This window comes from Terrapene carolina, unplaced genomic scaffold (assembly GCF_002925995.2).
Source record: "Terrapene carolina triunguis isolate 2854851 unplaced genomic scaffold, T_m_triunguis-2.0 Scaffold30, whole genome shotgun sequence".
In the NCBI taxonomy this organism is placed as follows: domain Eukaryota; kingdom Metazoa; phylum Chordata; order Testudines; family Emydidae; genus Terrapene; species Terrapene triunguis.
In genome coordinates this window covers 3446860-3467768 of record NW_020664381.1, presented here as the reverse complement: position 1 = coordinate 3467768, position 20909 = coordinate 3446860, and the positions used below count along the sequence as shown (strand labels likewise).

Below are 20909 nucleotides of genomic sequence, written 5' to 3'. Positions count from 1 at the left end.
CGCATGGAGCCTTTGACCATTGGACTAAACTAAAGTTAAAGCCATACACAAGAAATGTTAAGCTAAAAACTTGCAATTTTTTTTAATGACAATGTTCCCTGTTTGAAATTTCATAAGAAAGAAAATAAGTTAACTTTTTACCAATTCATATAATTTAATTATTCTAGATTCTAATGAATTATGGGAACAGTTGAAATTCAATTGCTGACACATACAACAAAATTATAGGTCCTGAAATAGAAGGTTTTAAGTTGGGTTTATCTTGTGTATTCCAGCCATAACCAGCCATAACTATATTTAAAAGAAAAAAAGAGGCAAGTGCAAGAGATGTTTTACTCCTTTTAAAAAAAATCTCAATTGACTATCGCAGTTCACTGAAAATTTGTCAGTGAATTGTTCTAGGTAGCAAACACAGCATTCTAAAGACAGTGGAGGAAATCTGCACTAAGCAGGTACTTGTTATATGTTCTGTTTTAACCAGGTCACACACTTAAACTAGCATTGTCTAACCCAGGGGTCGGCAACCTACGGTACGCCTGCCAAACACGGCACACAAGCCGATTTTGAGTGGCACGCTGCCTAGGTCCCGGCCCTCAGCCCCACTCAGTCCTCCCCGCCCACTGCTCTCCCCTGCGGGGGCAGGAGGCAGAAGCTTGGTCCTGCGGCAGCCAAGCTTCCCCACTCCCCCGCTTCTTCCCCCAGCGTGGTGCTTTCCTACCCCTCCTCCTCCCCCTCCCTGCGCCGATCAGCTGATGGCCCTTGCGAGGGGGAGGGGGAGCGGAGCAGAGCAGAGCAGAGCCGAGCGGCAGCATGCTTCCTGCTCCGTAGAGGAGGCAGAGAAGAGGTAGGGACGGGATCTTGGGGAAGGGGGGTGGAACAGGGCATATCCCTTCCAGCCCCCTGCCATGAGCCGCTTAGGGCAGGGAGCTGGGAGCACCCCCACGAGCCGAGCACCCCAGCCCTCTGCCCTGACCCCCCCCCACACACACACCCAGCCTTCTGCCCTGCACCTCCACACACACCCAGCCCTCTGCCCTGACCCCTAAACCCCCCCCAAACCCAGCCTTCTGCCCTGAACCCCCCACACACACCCAGCCCTCTGCCCTGACCCCTGAACCCCCCCACACACCCAGCCTTCTGCCCTGCACCCCCAGCCCTCTGCCCTGACCCCTGAAACCGCCCCCCCCAGGTCTGGGGTCCCGGCTGCCGGCCCCTTGCCAGCCGGCATCCCAGCCGCAGGCCCAGCTCAGCCCGCTGCCGGCCTAGGTGAACAGAACCCCAGGCTGGCAGCGGGCTGAGCAGGCTGGCGGCGTAAGATCAGCATTTTAATTTAATTTTAAATGAAGCTTCTTAAACATTTTGAAAACCTTGTTTACTTTACATACAACATTAGTTTAGTTATATAATATAGACTTATAGAGAGAGACCTTCTAAAAATGTCAAAATGTATTACCGGCACGCAAAACCTTAAATTAAAGTGAATAAATGAAGACTCGGCACACCACTTCTGAAAGGTTGCCTACCCCTGGTCTAACCATTTACAGGTAACTTGCTCTGAACATGTAAGTTCACATACTGATGCTTTTCTTTAAGGATACTGATTCAAAGCTACGCAGGTGACTACCTCTTTAAAAAGAGCTACACAGGAGATGTGAAAAGCAACATACACAGTGGTTAACTTTTTTCAACTCTTCCCAACACCAAAAACCTTATGCAATTTTGTAAAAGTAGTATTAAAGTCACAAAGCTTAGCAGCCAACAAGAAAATTCAACACAACTGTCTCAGGTACAAATACTCAACAAATCCACCAGCCTACTCGCGTTCTGCATTTTAAAAGTCACGTATAATGGGTGCTGAGACAAAGCAATGCTTACAAGCACCACAAACTGTGCAGGAATGAAAAGGAACCTCAACTCCAGAGTGCTGGAGGGAAACAGAATTGGGTGAAAGAGAACTTATCTTCTATTGATTTCTGTAAGACAAGGGTGTGGTGAAGATGCCAGCCTTCCGCTCCTCTCCCCCAAACCAGCCTGCACTGGTGGCAAATTGTATAAATTTTCTAATAAACAACCTGCTGTATGATTTGTTAAAAGTGGAATTACAAGGTCCTAAAATATGCAAAGTTTGAAAGACTATGGTTAAAACACAGCACTCACATTAAAGTACACCTCTACCCCGATATAATGCGACCCAATATAACACGAATGCGGATATAACGCGGTAAAGCAGTGCTCCGGGGGGGGCGGGGCTGCGCACTCCGGTGGATCAAAGCAAGTTCGATATAACGCGGTTTCACCTATAACGAGGTAGGATTTTTTGGCTCCCGAGGACAGCGTTATATTGAGGTAAAGGTGTGTACATTATATATTGAAAGTAGAGAGTGGATTACCTACTACAGAACATACAGAATAAACTTGTGCATTTATTCCCAAAATACGAGTCCTATGTTTGCGTGTTTTAAGATAAAGTCAGAAACTGTGGACTGCTGTTTCTCAAGCATAGTGTGTTTCTCAAGCATAGTGTGTTTTTCTTAACACATTATCAAATCAATTTAATTCTGAAATATAAAGTTTTGGAATATTTTATGGGGTAAGTTTAAAATAAATTGATATTAAACCTGAGAAATAGTTCTTTGAAAGGAATATTCCTCTGCAATATTCACAATATTCTAACATACAAGTGAGATATGAAACTGATTAGTCTATTTTTACTCTAAACTGAGAGAAATGGAAACAAGTGACAAGATTACAATATTTTAAAGTCTTGATTTTAATAATTTATGTTGACATAAAACAGTCGAGGTAGTATGTTTTCGTGCATATATGAGTTTTATTTTTGTTTTGTATCATTCAGTATTAATGTATTCTCTTAAATGAAATATATAATTTTTACCCTAATACTGTCCTTTTATTAAAAAAGAACCAAAACTATTCTTTCATTAACTTCAGTGGAAGAAGGGGTTATGTCAGAAAACCACAGTAACTTTCATTAGGTCCCCACCCCCCCACGGATTTAGAAGCCAAACTTTAGACACCTATAGTTTTGAAAATTCTGACCTTAGTACTGGTAAATATGTCAATACCATACATATACTTTGAAAGAAAATTCAGTCATGTCAAAACCACAAAGTTTAAAATAACCTGCCACATTTACCTCCCCCTCCAACCTATCAGAACATCAATTTGCTGTAAAATTTTTACTGGATGAATTAGGAGTTATTTGTCTCAAAGTGATTTGTCTCAAAATACAAAAGTAGTAACTAATTTTCACTGTCAGAGGGTATTAACCTAACAGAGCCATTAAGTCCAGGCTCTTATCACATGGGCAGCAGAATTTCCCTAGACTTTGGCCACCAATTGAGAGTCAGGTACTTGTCCTCCTATAGGATAGCTAATCTTAGTGCATCCTCTGACTAGTCTGCTATTACTGAATTAATTTCTCTTTAGCTTTCCTGACTCAACACAAAAACATCCCCGGTCATGTCTACACTAGAGGCATTACAGCAGCACAGCTACACCACTGAAGCTATTGTTACCCATCAGCTCTGTGTTCTTGGGGAACCAGGGTGCAGTACCCATCCTGTCTGACTCATGAAAGACCTTCCCCCCACCCAGCCTCTGCTTGAACCAAAGCAGATCAGAAGAAAGACTTACAAAAAGCAATGAAAAGGCAGTGGGGGAGACACCTAAACTCCTCCAGACAAGGGTGACAGGATTAAGGAAACTCCCCTAGCCTCATTTGCATTGAAGATGGGACAGGGAGGCATCTCCATAGCATACAGAATAGAGAACAGAGATTGCAAGGCAAGAACCGCACTGAACTATGGGACCAGAAAAGCACTGCATGATGGGGATCTCTGCTCCAGATGTTAATGAACCCACACCTGCACACACCCAGCTCAGTAGTTATCAGGCCAATTCTAGTAATAAATCCTTTATTGGTATCCAAAATACTGAAGCCGCCTGCCTAATTACATTGGGAGCTCCCTGGAAAGAACACCTCCCACTGCAGGAATGATCAGCTCCTATTGTCTAGCCTGAACAAAACAACTTTGGTATATTCCCTTGAGCCATCAGTTTAGCCATAAACAAAGCTAGTGTTCTCCCTTGAACCATTGCTCTTCCCCTACAAAAACTCCTACCCATGCTCAAGTGTTTTGATGCCTGGATCCAAAATCTGCATTAGTTCCATTGGGACTTCATCTTCTCCTGACTGATCGTGCCAGGGGCTCTGCAGGTCTCCAGCACTCCGGACCCTCAGCTACCACCACCACCTGGGAACCCCGATCGATTCAAGCTTCATGGAGTGATGAGAACCCATCTCTCTCTATCTCTCAGTATAGCCTTCTGACCCTGACTTGTGTGATCAGTTATAGTTTTCTAAACCTGACTTTTATAATTAAATTTAAGTTAGATTTAATATTATAACTGTTTTGTTTGTTTGGCTCCCCTATAGTTATTACCTGGCAATAAATAACTTTCATGATTAAGCTGGTTCCTTCTCTCGCCCCCCCCCCCGTGGGTGTTTTTTTGGCTTCCTCATTCATTCTGCAGCAACGCTCCTCGTACCTAAAATAAATATCCCTGCAGCGCACAAAAATCCTGTGGGGTTTGCTCATCAGGTGGGTTACTACCAGGACAATTGTAATGTGAAAGTGGGGATAGGGACTGAACACAGGACATGTGCTGAACATGGGACATATGAATCTGCTGAGTCCAGGGGCATATAAGGGTGACAGCTTGGAAATGCTGCTCGACCCAGCCTACTAAATCCAGTGACATAAAAGGAGTCAGCTTGGGAGTGCTGATTAACCCGGTCCTCTCAGACACGCTCTGTTAATGTGTGTGTGTGTGTGTGTTCGTTCATCCGATTCTAGGGCTGGAAGAACCCAGCCCTGGGGACCGTGGGTCCTGCAGGATAGCTCCATTGGGAGGGAACTTGCAGAAGGGAGAAGTAGAGCTCCGTATGAAAACACAAGTGACACAAGCAGTACACTGATAGAATTACAGAACCCCCCTACCCCAAGAAGAGTAACCTTAATAAATGAGCATACCCCAAAGTAACGGGCAAATCTGGTAACACTATGCCACTCTAACTCTGTAGCATAGACACAGACTACAGTTATGGAATGGGTTTTTCCTATCACTGTAAGAACTCCAACTTCCAAAGCAGCAGTAGATAGATCAATCTAAGAACTTTTTTTGTTGATCTAGCTATGTCTACCCCAGGGATTAGGTTGGCACAGCTACAGTGCTCAGGTGTAGATTTTTCCACACCCCTGAATGCCGTAGCTTTGTTGACCTAAGTTTTGATGATAGATCAGGCCTATATTTTTTGTCCAATTTATCTCAGATTTTGTTTATAGGTTTAGCCAGGCTAGTGCCTTTGCGTTTCTTTTTTTATAAATGGAATTCTGTGATTTGAGAGCCACATGAGGCCGCAACTGGCTTCCTCTCTTCACAACACCTGAACTTGCTGAAAGCTAAGTGTTTAATGTCTAAACTTCTCTCTTTGCTTTTTGAACATGTCTTGCACTTCAATTTGCTGGAACACTTATAAAAATATTTATATGTACTTTCCTCAAGTCAAGACCTTCACAATATCTAAGGACTGCGTGAGTTTTTTTTAAAAACACTACTATCAGCCAAAATTCTAGCTAGTTAGAAGTGTAGGGTGTATTAATCAGGCTCAGGCAAGAGAACAGCAAAATAAATCTGACTCCTGAATGTTGTCTTTTACCGTATTGCTGTTTGCTTCTATTTGGACAACGCTTTTCGCTTATATACACATTTGTCAAAATAAGATACTAGATTTTTATCCAATACTACAATTCTTACTAACAGCGAAATAAAACCACAAGATCAAATAAAACATGTTACCTTCTGTTTTACACTAAAACTGTCAGTGGTTTTTACAACGAATTTGGAGGCATAAAACTAAACATCATTATGGTATTAGTATGTTTTAATGCTTGTGTGCTATTAGATGTTGAAAATACAAAGCTACAAGACGAAGGATAGACATGCCCATTAATTAGAAATATACCTGTAAAGATGTAATGGATCCCGTGTGTCCCTGGAGCACAGCAACTGGTGCGCAAGTTCTCAGACACCATACCCTGATCATTTTATCACAGCTTCCAGCTGCAATCATAGTGTTTTCATAATTCACAGCCATATCAGAAATCTCGGCTGAATGACCTCGTAGTGTGGCGAGCAACCGGCCATTGTGAGTTGACCAAATTTTCACCAAGCAATCATCTGAACCCTAAGAAAAAAGGGTTACAGAACCTGGCATAAGTTCAAGTTTATAAATACTCAAGATACTATCTGCTTCAGTTTTGTCTTTAAAGATGATGAAATACATTCTGAGTCTGGAAAATTAAGATTTTCTATTAAACCCTGCTTATGCTATTGGTGTTTATGGAACCTAAAATTTAGTCATATTGCATAGTGGCTCGAGTCACAAAAATTAGTGAAAAAGCTTCATCCCTTTCATCGAATTAGGCATCTATCTCTGCTTGGGATTCTCACCCAGGAACCCTCACCTGGAGTTAGGTGCCTAAGCTATTTTTTTTTAAGAAACAACCATGGGAAGGAGGAGGGAGCAGCCTCCAACTTTTAGCCTAGTGGGTACAGCACTCACCTGGGGTGTGGAAGACTCAATTTCCCCCTCTGTCTAATGTGGAGTAGGGACTTGAACTTGGATTTCCCACCTCTCAGGTGAGAGTCCTAGCCACTGGACTATAGAATATTTTGGTGTGGGTCTCAATCTCTCCTGTTGAGGCTATTCCATTGTGCATAAATAATTATTCACTGAGCCAAAGAGAAAAAAAATGAGTACACCGGACCCCCGCTAGAACGCAGGGTTTTGGATCCATGCGCGGTCCTGCGTTAACACGGGGACCGCGTTACCATGGATTCCAATGAAGGTAATTAAATTTGGAATCCATGCGCGGTCCCCCGCTATAACCGAATTCGCACTATAAAGACGCGCGTTCTAGCGAACGTCTGCTGTATAATCCAAGAGCTACGGCATTCACCTGAGAGGTAGAAAATCCAAGTTCAAATTTCTTCGCCACATCAGGTATAGGAGAGAAACGAACTAGGAACTCCCACATGCAAGTGAGTGCCCTAGCCACTGGAATAAAGATAAGACAGGCTGCCTCCTTCTCCCCCCAGCCCATCACTCCCTCCCAGCATTCATAGATTCATCGATTCCAGGACTGGAAGAGACCTTGAGAGGTCATCGAGTCCAGTCCCCTGCCCTCATGGCAGGACCAAATACTGTCTAGACCATCCCAGATAGACATTTATCTAACCTACTCTTAAATATCTCCAGAGATGGAGATTCCACAACCTCCCTAGGCAGTTTATTCCAGTGTTTAACCACCCTGACAGTTAGGAACTTTTTCCTAATGTCCAACCTAAACCTCCCTTGCTGAAGTTTAAGCCCACTGCTTCTTGTTCTATCCTTAGGGGCTAAAGTGAACAAGTTTTCTCCCTCCTCCTCATGACACCCTTTTAGATACCTGAAAACTGCTATCATGTCCCCTTCTCAGTCTTCTCTTTTCCAAACTAAACAAACCCAATTCTTTCAGCCTTCCTTCACAGGTCATGTTCTCAAGCCCTTTAATCATTCTTGTTGCTCTTCTCTGGACCCTCTCCAATTTCTCCACATCTTTCTCGAAATGTGGTGCCCAGAACTGGACACAATACTCCAGTTGAGGCCTAACGAGCGCAGAGTAGACCGGAAGAATGACTTCTCGTGTCTTGCTCACAACACACCTGTTAATGCATCCCAGAATCATGTTTGCTTTGCACATTGACAGAGTATTCTGGCATACTCTGAGAACAACAACTGGATCAAGCCTCACAAGTGGGGCAACACCCAGCCTGAAGACCCTGCTGGGGCTTAGACATGAGAGAGGCACCTGGAGTGTGTGCATACTCATTAGCAGAAACCTAGGCATCTAGGGAACACTGCTGGTGGGAACTCAGACACTGGGGAATTTTAGACACCAGCTGAGCAGAGGTTTTGAGGATCTCAGTGGTGCCTAAATGTTTAATTTAGGCATATAACTTCCCTTTTAGCTGCTTAAATTCTTCTGTTAATCTAGCCTTAAGTGGAAAAAAGTTAGTTTCAGCCTGTTTGATAACACAAAAGTCATCCCTTGTTATTTTGGCTTACTCTGAAGTTCACAGTAACCTAGTTTCATCCAAATAGATAACAGCAGTTTTTGATATCAAACACAAGCAGAAGACATTTGAAATGACATCAAAATAATCTGACTTTTTGTTAATGTTCTCTCCATTACCAAATCCACAAAATAACGGCAGTTAAAACAAAAGCTCTATACCATAAAACCAGTCGCCTTCTCCACTATTCACAAACATGCAACACCCAAAACAAAGAAATGTATCAAAGAAAAAAGCATGTATGTAGATATCAGTACCTAATAAGCAATAACGGCTAACAGTTCAAAAATGCTCCCCTACATACACATGCCAAACAGTTCACCCAAATGAAGTGCAGGAGCTAATTAGCTTTATTTCTAAACTTTAAATTCTGAGGTCTGAATATTTCAGGCATAAATACTGAGCATTTAAAAGCTACTTTCCCGATATCCAATTAGAAATAGTTCTAGAAGACCCAGCATTCACAGCATCAACTCACAGTAAATATTCTGTGTCCAGTCCTATCAAATGCAACACAGTAGACTGCAGAGAGATGGCCAAGAATCCGCCTATGCATCCTTATGTGCTGATACATACTTCCTGGAAATGATGTTCTATATGTTGCATACCCAGTTAATTGTTTTGCACGATTTACTTCCACTAAAACAAATACAAATAGATTAAAGAATGCAAGCAAAAAAAATAAATCATCCTGTGAAAAGCCATGTTTAAAAACTATTTCTAGGGAGCTTAGATGATAATTAAAAAAAAAACAGGTCTCCTGTAGATAGCCACTCTGTCTTGCTTCCATAACCAATAGATTACTGGATTTAGTAAAGTGACTCTCTAACTTGTGTACAGAACTCTAAAGTTTATTCTGAGTTTGTGGGTTTATGTTACAAAGAAGCAGGGCAGCTTTTTAATGTAATCTCGCCCCAAATAAAGTAGTTTTTTTTACAAAGACAGACAGCATCTTCTACCTCACATTTTGCCATGTACTTTCATAAACAAGAGAGTCCTTTTAACCAAACACCACTGACTTGCAGATACCATAAGTATCTCTATTTGCTTATTAGTACAATGGGTTTTTTAAAGCAGAAAGACTTTCATTTAGAATCTAACACCTTTCTCCTGCAATGAATTCTACATGGGTGGACCCCTGTGCTCATGCAGAGCCCCACTGAAGTAATATAAGATTCTATAGGTAAACTTTTAGAGCTGGTTCTTAAATGCAATTTCCATCACTATTTATATGAAGAGAAGCATAGAGAATATAAGTGTCAAGAAATACATATCACACTGAAGTTAGAAGTGATTTTATCATCTACGTACCAAGGCTTGGTGGAGGGCCATAGTTTACAGGAATTTCAGGAGGTCTTCCTCTACGAAGAGCAGCTAAAGCAGAGCACTTCCAAACAGTATTCCTGCAATCTTTGATATCAATGTTAGTTGTATAGAAAGTTACCCATAAGAGCACATTTCAGAAAAGCAAAACAAATGTTACTGTTCTGAAATCCATTACAAAGTTTAGCAAAAACAGTAATGAATAAGCCTGCCAAAGGGCCTCGTACCGCAATATTAAATTTAACAAGAGCTGAAGAAGATCAGAACCTCTCAACCTAAAACTTTCCAACAACAGTTTGAAAGCCTAGTTTTAAGACAGGTTACAATACTGTCCTGGCAAGGGAGGTTTAATAATGACACACACAGTCACTTGCTCCAAAGGCTCAGAGGACTTTAATTATTTGTGAAGTACCAACATACTCATTTCTGCACAAAATACAGATGATACATTTATACAGTAAATGATTTACTAATTGAGTTATCTGCATTATTGATGCGGTTATAAATAAAGCAACAAAATAACTCTGGCTATTCGAAGTCAACTTATAAAGTTTTTTTGCAAAATATATTTTTAGCAACATGTGTCTTCATGGCAGTTTACAGATAATAAAAATAAGATCACATGTGTCTAGGCTATTCTTGAAAAGTATTATGGGTCCCTTTTTCCAAAACAATGAAAGCACTTAAAGATTTATTTAAAACGAGAAGTTCCTCCTCAAAGAACTGCACTCTGTCCATCCAATATCACCATAAGAAACTTTTTTACATGTTATATGTAAGTAGCTAGTACTGCAGATCGGGTTGCACAAGAATTTCCATTCTACCCGTTTTATATCTTTTCAACACTGTCACCTTTTAGGCTGACATTTTATAGGACTGTTTTCTGCCCAAAGGCAGCTTTTTTTTTATTGTTATTATTTATGTATTTATTTATTTATTTTTAAATTTGTGCCAACGGGTCAGCTGTTTGACTACAAGAAGAGAGGAGACTTTCCCCAATATTAAAAGTTATTTATTTTAACAGGTCGAGTGCTGAAATGGGGGCAAGTCTGATTCACAACAAATGCAAAGTCACTGCCCCATTCACTGTGGAGCTAGTGAAGTGCAGAAGAGAGGTAACTGGGAAATGCAGTGGCATCCGCTAAAATAGTCCACACCATAAAATGCAGTTAAAAAAATAATACAAACCCCACAGAATTTCTCTCACATACAAATACACTAGAAACACCTGAAGGTCTTACTGATTACTTAATCACCAGCCTAGCATTACTGTCAACCATCCACGATCAGAAATGAGGCCCGACTTCACATGTATTACTAAAATGTGAATGGGAAGACACTGCTGGATTGGTTTTGGCACAATTGGTGGTGTTATATATAGTGAGCCATTTCTATCAAACACAAAATGCAGGAGCTCTCCTACTCCAAAAAATGGATCACTACCATGTTATCCCTCGAGATCCACAAGCAGAGTCAAAAAGGGACTGGCATTTGTGTACAGAGTGCCTTGATACACTGAAAAGCCCCATCATGATCTGAGGCAGATACTCAGAGAGGTATCTCCACAAATTGAGATTGGAATGGACCTCAGCTGAAGTCAGGAACCTCTTGATGGTATACGAAGGCATAAAAAACCAGAGCATTTCCAAAAGGCTCCAAGGGAGGATATGACTCCAACTAAAAACTACTCTAAGAAGGGTTTGGGTTGGGTTTTATAATATTTCGTCCTCAACTATTGCTTAAATGGCTTTTAGGCATTCTCTTCCCCCACTTTGTTCTCACAGGTCACCATGTTTACCAATGACCCATCAACAACTGAAGTGGGATTAAAGACAGATAGAGCACTGGTGACAGTAGTCTCATGCCAATCTGATAGGTAGCAAAAGGTTGTGTTTTTTAAAACATCTTGTCATGACTGAGAAGAGGGTTTCTTTGCCTCTTCCATAACACCCACAAATTTTCAATCAGTGGATCTGTTCAGTCATAGACAGCTTGATTAGTTCTGGCTACCTCCATTGGACGGAACTCTCCTTTGAAAGAGAGGTTGTCGTGACTTTCTGTGGGAAAAGTAAGTTGCCAGCCTCTCTGAAAGAAACAATTGTGCAACCATTGCTCAAAAATTAAACATTCATCACCTGACATTCACAATCTAGCAATAATCACCAAGTGTCTATTTCTACATTTATGGAGGTGGAACTATACCTTAATCTGCTCAGAAACTGAAAAAGCTGGCTTAAGTGAAGTTTCACACATACCTCCATGCATAGCATACCTCAAGATTAAATTGTTGCAACAACAAAAGCATGGATCAAATTAGCAAAGTGTGGGTCAAAGAAACTGTCAACTCCTGGTCTAGTGCAAATGAAAAAAGCTGTCCTGGTCATTGGTGTCACTAAGAGCAGCTAGGAATCCAACAGTATTCAAACGCTCATAACAAACAGCAGGTACATACCCAGAGTAAAGGCACACATACAAATCACTGACTTATCTTCCAGTTGCTTCCCCTCATCCTACCAACATCACTTCCACTTTATCTGGATTGAACATCAGCAAGCTAGCCCTCATCTGTGCCCCTATCCAAGCACTGGGCAAAGTATTTGGAAAGTACTAGGTAGACAAGGTGAGAGATATCTGCATTCGCTCTCTATTGGATTATGGGTGAAGTCAGTCTGTTGTTTTTGACCTATAAAGCCCTAACTGACTTGGGCCCTTTCTATTCAAGCCCATCCCTTTCTCAAAGATATTCCCTATGACAGTGGTCAGAGGAGGTGCTCAAACAAGAACATTCTTAGTCTAAATTAAACAAAGGGAGCTGCTAAGAGAGTACTCTCTATCAGTGGTCTGAATTTTGCAATTCATTGTCCCCATTCTTAGTCCAAAATAGCCGAAATCTGTTGATCTTCAGAGCAGGAGGAGTGAGCTGACTGCAGATTATTTGTGTGCCGATAGCTAATATTAGCGGCCAGGGTTGTTTCAGTTTCCCCTCCTAGTCTTGGAAAATTTGCAGGGTTTACTTTTCATACATGGCAATAGCGCTCAGACCCCTGGACAGGCTTCCCGCCCCACTCCCCACTGTATTGCAAAAATTTAAATAATTAATAAAACAAAACAATACCTTTCGCTGTACGTAGCAATGACTGCCTCCCTGCACCAAGTAAGGAATTCACTCTTGAAATGCTGGGTGGAATCTCTTTATCCAGTATAGGGCCAATACGCTTGCAAATTTGCAACAAATGATCTGGAGCCACATGTTTGTTGGATAAGACCTGATAAGAATTTAAGTTTAAAACAAATATATGGCATATCTAAAATAGATGATCCTATGTATGTCGGTATTTACATTAACATTTAGAAGTGCCTAAATATTTATATTATATAATTCATAGAGCAGAATCAGTTATATAAACTCTGATCTTTACAGTAATGAATTTTAAACTTTAAACTTTTAAAATTTAAAAATTATCCAGGAATGGGAAAGCTGTTGTAGAGAGACCTACTATACATCAGCATCTTACTATAGAAAATACAGACTTCACACAAATGGCTCAGACTGGAGCACCCTCTCATATTCAGTATTTTCCATAAAAGATATTTTACCACAGTTAAGAGTAAAGCTTTAGCATAAGCAACACCACCACTTTGCTCCAGATGCACACAAATTTCAGTGTTTCAATTCTACATGATATAATCATGTCTCATGCTCACTATTTTTTGTCTGATTTAACCAACACTTCACAAAAATACTAAGGCTCCTTGATTCATTTTTTGTCTACTGTAAGTCAGAAAAAATTATGTTATGGTCAAACGCAGGAGACAAATGAATATAATTGGCAATGTTGACTAAGAGTTGTACAAACTGGAAAGTTGTAGTCCACTGACATCACTTAAGGCTTAAGTCATCTACCTAGCTCCTCTGGAAAGAGCATTGGATTCTTCAAGGAAACTATGAAATGCAGCAAACAATCCTACTCTCACTGAATTCAGTGGCAAACCTTCCAAAGCTTCCACAGACATCTTAGGGGAATAAGATCACGTCCTTTACCCACTCACAAAGGATTCTCAGATATACTTAATTTAGAATCCAAGTATACACAAGCACAGCATCTTGCAACCAAAAATGCATGCACATTTTATTTCTCATATTTTCATTTTTTCAAAGTTCACTGCAAAAAACATGTATACAACTTCATGACTGACAACCTACTTGAGTAGGAGTCACATATTCAAAGTTAGGGTTTCCACAGCCTCCACAAATTGGCCAAATTTTTGTTTATAAGTATGAATTAGTGTGCCCATAAGATAAAAATATCAAAATCTCAATAAGTCAACCTTAACTTGAGGCTCAGGCTGCCCCATAACCAGAAAAGTAAAAATCAGACCCCCACACACTATTGCTGTACACTCATTTGGCAAGTACTTGTCTTAATCTGCATACATGTTTCATACGTAGATGGGGGATGAGTTATAGTTGTGAGAACCAAAACCAGTGCCTTGACTTCTGTATATTTAAGAAGGACAAACTCAACTTAAATTACACCCAAATTACCTTAAAGCAGGGATCGGCAACCTTTGGCACGCCGCTCCAGGCCAATGGGGGCGGCAGGAAGCGGCGCAAACCGCGGCCAGTGGGAGCCGCGATCGGCCGAACCTGCAGACGCGGCAGGTAAACAAACCGGCCCGGCCTGGCAGGGTGCTTACCCTGGCGGGCCGCGGGCCAAAGGTTGCCGATCCCTGCCTTAAAGTTAAAGTTTAAAATAAATAAATAAATAAAAACTTAGGACCAATAGAAAATTTTCTGTAATTTAAAAATAAAAATGATTATTTACATTGAAATTTTAAGAAATCCCCAGCAGTGTTTAAAACCCAAATACTGCAGCACTAAGAATCTGAAAGTGGAACTCACTTAATGTTAAGGTGACTTAATTGACATAAATACAAGTATTAAGCAGAACTTAAACAGGACAACTAAATGGGATTTTTACTATTTATTATTAGTGACAGTCAGTGACATTAATTAAATTAGCTTAAAAAAAATCCAGTACTGTAAGTAATGTCATTTTAAAATTCTAAAACCATAACATTTATACTGGTTTTGGCCTGAAAAGAAAATGTGATTAATCAGACACTGAAATAAAGTTATACATTACTTTCAGTATCTGAAAACCTGAGAAATGAATTTAGTGAAAGAGTCCGTGTTACTGAACACTGAAACATAACTGAATGTATAATACAGTAATTATGTTACTAAGACTGATTGCTAAACAATATTTGGTAGATCAATAAGTATACTTAAATCTTTTCATCATTTATTGAAGAATGTTTGCCACATCCTCTAAAGAGATACAAGAGTACTGATCAAGATGCTTCAAAGTAGAAAGCTTAATTTTCCCCTTCAAGTATATTTACGAAATACAGCTTATAAAAAGAGATACTACCTTCGTATACCCAATGTAAGTCTTGTTAAAAAGTTTTAAAAAGCCTAATAAAAGATTATTTTTTAAAAAATGGTTGGTTTTGAGTTTTCGTGACAGCAGTTATTTAAGCTCAGGCTCAGATTCTGTAATGAGTACTTGGTTTGACATGGAATACACCCAAATGCTCAACATTGCTGGTTTTGGGCCTTAAATGTTTGCCAGCTGTCCCTGAAACCCAAACCCAAAAGAATGAAACTGATTAGCCTATTTTTACACTTAGACAATTAAAAGTACCTAAACAGCATAAATGGCAAAGTAAAAAAATGTTAAAAAGCAGAAATTTTGATAACCTAAACTATTAACAGCACAGACAGGGATTTTTTTGTTGTTGTAGGGGAGAAGGGAGACACATACACAAAGGCTCCAATCCTAGGAAATCACATGCACAGACAGATGCATGAAGCCCCAAAGTCAATGAGACTCAGCATAGGAATATGCCAGCACCACATTTGCAGAAGAATTGGGGCCTACGTAACATCCTTCACAAGAAAACTTTCTGTGCTTACCTAAATTTAGGCCAGATCTTGGAAAGTAATCCTGTTGACTTCATGCAAGTAAAGTGAGCAGGATTGGTCCTTCAGTGTACTGATTTAAAGCAGTACTACATACATTTGCTCAAATAAGGGAACTGTCAAATTCAAAATTACATTTGTGGCTACCTTTTTGTTTTTAAAAGTATATCTACATTTTTCACATTTTTTTAATTGTGTGTAGTCAATTTCACTCTTTCCCCGTACCTTCAGTCACATACCACTTTACTTTGTCAAAGTATGGAAAAACATGAGAAAAAAACAGAATTTGATTGTAAAACTCCAAAGATTAGCAGAGGAACTCAGAGGCTGGTTTATTACTTGGAACTAACCACTCCAAGCTAATTTATATTACTTTTTAAAGTAATATAAATAAACTGAACTATAGACTTCCTATTGATGCTGTCCTCCCTTTAGTTTGTATCCACATAGCCACACATTATCATGCAGTATTTTAGAAACAGTAAAATAGAATACCAGGAACAGTTACATCTCTACTCTGAAATTGTTGTAAATACATTTAGTGCAATTAATTTGGCACAAGTTGTGCAGCCCTGAGCCAAAGGGCATCTTTCGGAACATTTTGATTAGTATGGCCAGTAAATCAGAAAGACGCCACTACAAATCCCCACCCCCAATTTCTGTACCAGTGATTTTGTTTCCTAATCTGTTGAAAGCAGCAGATGCAGGAAACCAAATAGAAAATAAATACCGTCCAATCAAAACCTGCTTAACAAGTCTCCGAGTGAAACACAGAAATGAAACCTCTTAACAGATTGGCTCTTCCCCATAGGAAGGCAGGAACACGGGCAAATGGCATAACCCGAAGCCCCGCCTATGCTACATAACATTATCCTCCAATTAAAAACACCCCTAATCCCTTATGTTTTTGTTTGTTAGTTTAAGGTAAAGAAGTCAAACACCCCTTCTAAAAATCAGCCTTCTGTCTCCTCCCAAACCCAGGGTGAAATACAAAAATAATTAAATGTAACAGCTGTTTTTTTATTAAGTGGAGAGTCTAACATTAACATTATCATTCTAATTCAACGTTGTTGTTTTTTAAATCTCACCAAATCTTCATAACTTCTACAATGCTCATTTCCTTCCCAATCCAACCTTTTAGGAAGCAACTAAATTGAAAAAGAAACAAAAATGAGTGATTAAAAGGGGAAGGGTGGGGAGATCAAATTCAAAACAATGTGGGGTTTGGTTTTTTTTAAAGAGAGGAATGACTTAAAGGGAAAAGGTAAGAGGATAGGAGAGGGAGAAAGGCAGCAGAGAGAGAGTCACACACAGACCTGGTGCTGCTCCAGCTCCTGCACCAGCACCTGCAGGGGAAGGAAGAAACAGATGCACACGAGTTAGGGAGGGGGAACCAAACCTCGCCCTCTCTTCAGCGGCCGCCGCAGCTGCACAGGGCTCGGGGCCAGGCACCGGAGCCCTGGGTGGCAGCAGCAGCGGCCGCGGCGGGTGCGCTTGGCGCTGCCGGGCTCTACTCACCTCCGCCGCTCTCCGGCAGGGCCCGGTGGTCAGGAAGCGGGCGACGAGGAAGTAGAGCTCTGCAAGAGAGACGGGGGAGAGCGATGAGCGCGGGGCTGAGCAGCGGGGCGGGGGAGCCCCTCAGCGACTGTAATTCATAATCATGACCGGGAAGATGGCGGCGGCGGGGAGCAGCAGAACCGGCGGCGCCCGGCCGGCTCCCTCACGCGCTCCGCTGTTACCTGATTCAATGAGCGGCAGGGAGCCGCCGCCAGAGAAGGGGACCGAGGGCTCGGCCATGTCGGGGGCGGCCCAGCCGCTACTGCCACGGCAGGACACGGGCTCAGGCAGCGTTTGGCGCGGGCAGGGCCCCGCTCGGCATAGTCCTATCAGCGCCTCCCCCACCGCGAGCGAGCGAGTCTCCCCCCGCCTCGCTCTAACTCAGCCTCGGCCCGGCCGCCATTGCCGCGGAGCGACCCGTCCCAGTGCCGAGGCTGTCTTCTCCGCCGGGGAGGGGTGGGTGAAAAAATAGTCCCTAGCCGGGGAGACTGGGGTGGGGGAGGGAAATGTTTGTATTCTTCTTTGAACCCTTCTCGGGTCAAAAGTAGCCGGCGGCCTGTCGGTACTGGAGCTAGTGGCGGGGGGAGGGGTCGCCACTGCTACTGTGGGTGTGGGGGGAAGCGAGATCCGGCCGCGGAGGGGGATGTAGGAAGAAAGAGAGTGACGAGGCACTGAGGGAGCGTCTGCACGTTGGCGAGGAGGGGGAGGGGGACTGGGAGATGCGCGTGCGGCCGGCCTGTGGGAGCAGCCGGCAGCTGCTGCGCCGCGGCGGCGGCCAAAGTGGGCTGGTGATGGCGGGCAGGGGCCGCGGGGCCTGGGCCGGCGGCCCTGCAGGCGGTGGGGCAGGAGGCGCCTGCTGGTCTCGGCAGGCTCTGCTGGGAGGGCAGCGCCCGCTCGTGCAGCGCCCGCTCGTGCAGCGCGGACCGGCTACACCTGGCTCCCCCGGGGAGGGGAAGGGCGAGCGGTGGCGGCCCGAGCCGGGGCAACGCGCGTCTCCTCCCCGAGGGCGCAGCTGCCCCCGGCACCCCTGTGACGGAGCGAGCGACAACGGCACCTCCCCATGCCCCATGTTAAATCAGGCTCCTCATTGTGGGGTCCCCTGAGCGCTCCCACCCGCGGGACCAACCCCCCCGAACCAGGGCAGGAGCCGCCGGTGCCAAACTAGCGCCGCTGGGGCTTTCTCTGACCTGGCCATCTCTGTGTTGCTTCCAGGCTGCTTCTCGCTTGAAGGTTCCCAAAACTCAAGATGGTCCAAGCACTTCCCTGGACTGGGTTCCCAGCGAAGAGCCCAAAGGGTTTGAACTACCCATGTCGTTTTGCCTTGCAAACATGTTCAGGTCACTGTCCCTTACTGTACTAGTTTTCACTCTCAACACTATGCCTTTAAAAAGAACAGGAGTATTTGTGGCACCTTAGAGACTAACAAATTTATTTGAGCATAAGCTTTTGTGGTCTACAGCCCACTTCATCAGATGCATAGAATGGAACATATAGTAGGAAGATATATATATACATACAGAGAACATGAAAAGGTGGAAGTTGCGATACAAACTCTTAAGATGTTATATATAACTTCGTACTGTATGTTCCATTCTATGCATCTGATGAAGTGGGCTGTAGCCCACGAAAGCTTATGCTCAAATAAATTTGTTAGTCTCTAAGGTGCCACAAGTACTCCTGTTCTTTTTGCGGATACAGATTAACACGGCTGCTACTCTGAAACCTGTCACTATGCCTTAGAGTGACCAGATGAGAGGAAAAAACTATTGGGACACATGGAGGGTGTGGGGGTCTACTGATGGAGCAAAAAAAAAAACACAGTGCTGCCGGCGGAGTGAAATATCGGGACAAATTGCGTCCTGACCAAAGATCGGTCGGGATGCAGGACAAACACCTAAATATCAGGACGGTCCCGATTTTATCGGGACGTCTGGTCACGCTACTATGCCTTTAGCTTCACTATGAGAATTTACAAATAAGGTTTGGATCGGGAGAGCCTGAGACATTTTAAGGCCTATGCAAGGGATATGAGCTTTGCTATGCTGCCTGAGTTAGGGTTACCAACAGCACACAATTCCCCATAAGTATCCAAAAAATATTTTGTATTTCCATCAGGCTGCTGGCACTCACCCTCCACCACAGTGTACTTTAGTCCAGATCATAAAAGGTATTTAGATACCTAACTCCCACTGAAGGGGTGGAGCTGGGGGCTAGCCTCCCCAAAGGGGAGATCCACCCACTGCCCATGTTGAAATCCATTATCTTTATTGTGCTGTTTTTCCTCCTACCATTCCTTAGAATCATGAACGCTATCATTTCATGATCACTTTCACCTAATGTGCCTTCCACTTTCAAATGCTCAACCAGTTCCTCCTGATTTGTCAGAATCAAATCTAGAACAGCTTTTCCCCAAGTTGCTATCGCCAACTTCTGAAATAAAAAAAATCATCTCCAATGCATGCCAAAAATGTGTTGGATTATCTGTGCCCTGCTGTATTATTTTCCCAACAGATGTCTGAGTAGTTCAAGTCCCCCATCACCACCAAGTCCTGTGTTTTGGATAATTATGTTAGTTTAAAAAACGCCTCATCCACCCCTGCCTTTCCTTCCTGAGCAAGCTGTACCCCTTTCTATACCCAGTCATGTATTACCTCACCAAGTCTCTGTGATGCCAACTATATCATAGTTGTGTTTATTCACTAGCATTTCTAGTTCTTCCTGTTTATTCTCCGTACTTTTTCCACTAGTATACGTCATCCACATTTGTTGAACCCCTCAAAAAATTCTAATAGATTGGTGGGGCATGATTTCCCTTTACAAAAGCTGTGTTTAGTCTTCTCCAACATAGCGTGCTATCTGTGTGTCTGATAATTCTGTTCTTTACTATAGTTTCAATCAATTTACCTGGAACTGAAGTTAGGCGCACGGGCCTGTAATTGCCAGGATCACCTCTGGAGCCTTTTTTAAAACTCAGCATTATGGTAGCTATCCACCACGCATCCTGTACAGAGGCTGATTGAGGTGCTAGGTTACATACTAATTAGTAGTTCTGCAATTTAATGTTTGAGTTCCTTCAGAACTCTTGGGTGAATATTATCTGCCGGTTTTTTTGGCTTCTCTTGCCAGGATAGCACACTACATTCCATTCTTCTTATTGCTTCCAGTATCAGCTGCTGATAAACCATAGTTTTCCTTATCTGCACACATTATTCCAGGCATCCGGTATTAACAAATTCTTTCCCATGTAATTTGTTGTGTGCTTCCACCCTCAAGCCATCTGTAACCACATCTAACAATTCACCTTCTACCTGCTTTTGATTGGGTGCTTTGGAGCTCGGCCTGAGGCAGCTGGTCATTACCTGAAAAGTTGATTCTCAATAACAGAAAAGGAAGTATCACAGCCATAAAAAAATTTTGCAGTTCTCAATTCTATCTTTTATTTTAGTTCTGGGATTGTTTTTGTTACAAACATATCCATTTGTGATTGACAGTGATACTTCCTCCTCCTTGGCTTTAGTCAACCTGGATCTGGCTTTCTTTTGATATACTTTTGTAACCCATGGCACGTCTGTATTCACAGCCTACATACTACTGCAATATTTGTACAAAATATGCCTTGTGAGGTATATGAAAGCTAACAACATGGTCATTAATATCATGGTAATATTCATGTGTTAATATATGTGAAATTATGAATTCCCTGTGCATGACATTACTAGAACATGTTTAAAACAAAAGCAGCATAGTCTAGGTATAGGTGATAAACAGGTCTGTCCTAGACGAAAGGATGGGTTTACTTAAATCTACATTAGCTGTAAAAAAGGCTAAACCAGCAGGGATCATC

General features: G+C 42.3%; 1 protein-coding gene across 1 annotated transcript; it reads right to left on the bottom strand.

The window, feature by feature from the left end:
* Positions 1-9496: 9496 nt before the first annotated feature.
* On the bottom strand, positions 9497-17394 carry LOC113406416 (bromodomain and WD repeat-containing protein 1-like). The gene is made up of 6 exons (XM_026651196.2): positions 17248-17394; positions 17027-17085; positions 16825-16854; positions 16597-16656; positions 12638-12788; positions 9497-9609 (listed from the first exon to the last, which is right to left on the bottom strand). Exons 1-6 carry the CDS (start codon positions 17303-17305, stop codon positions 9503-9505), a joined length of 465 nt encoding a protein of 154 aa, XP_026506981.1. The 5' UTR covers positions 17306-17394; the 3' UTR covers positions 9497-9502.
* Between the last annotated feature and the right edge of the window lie 3515 nt (positions 17395-20909).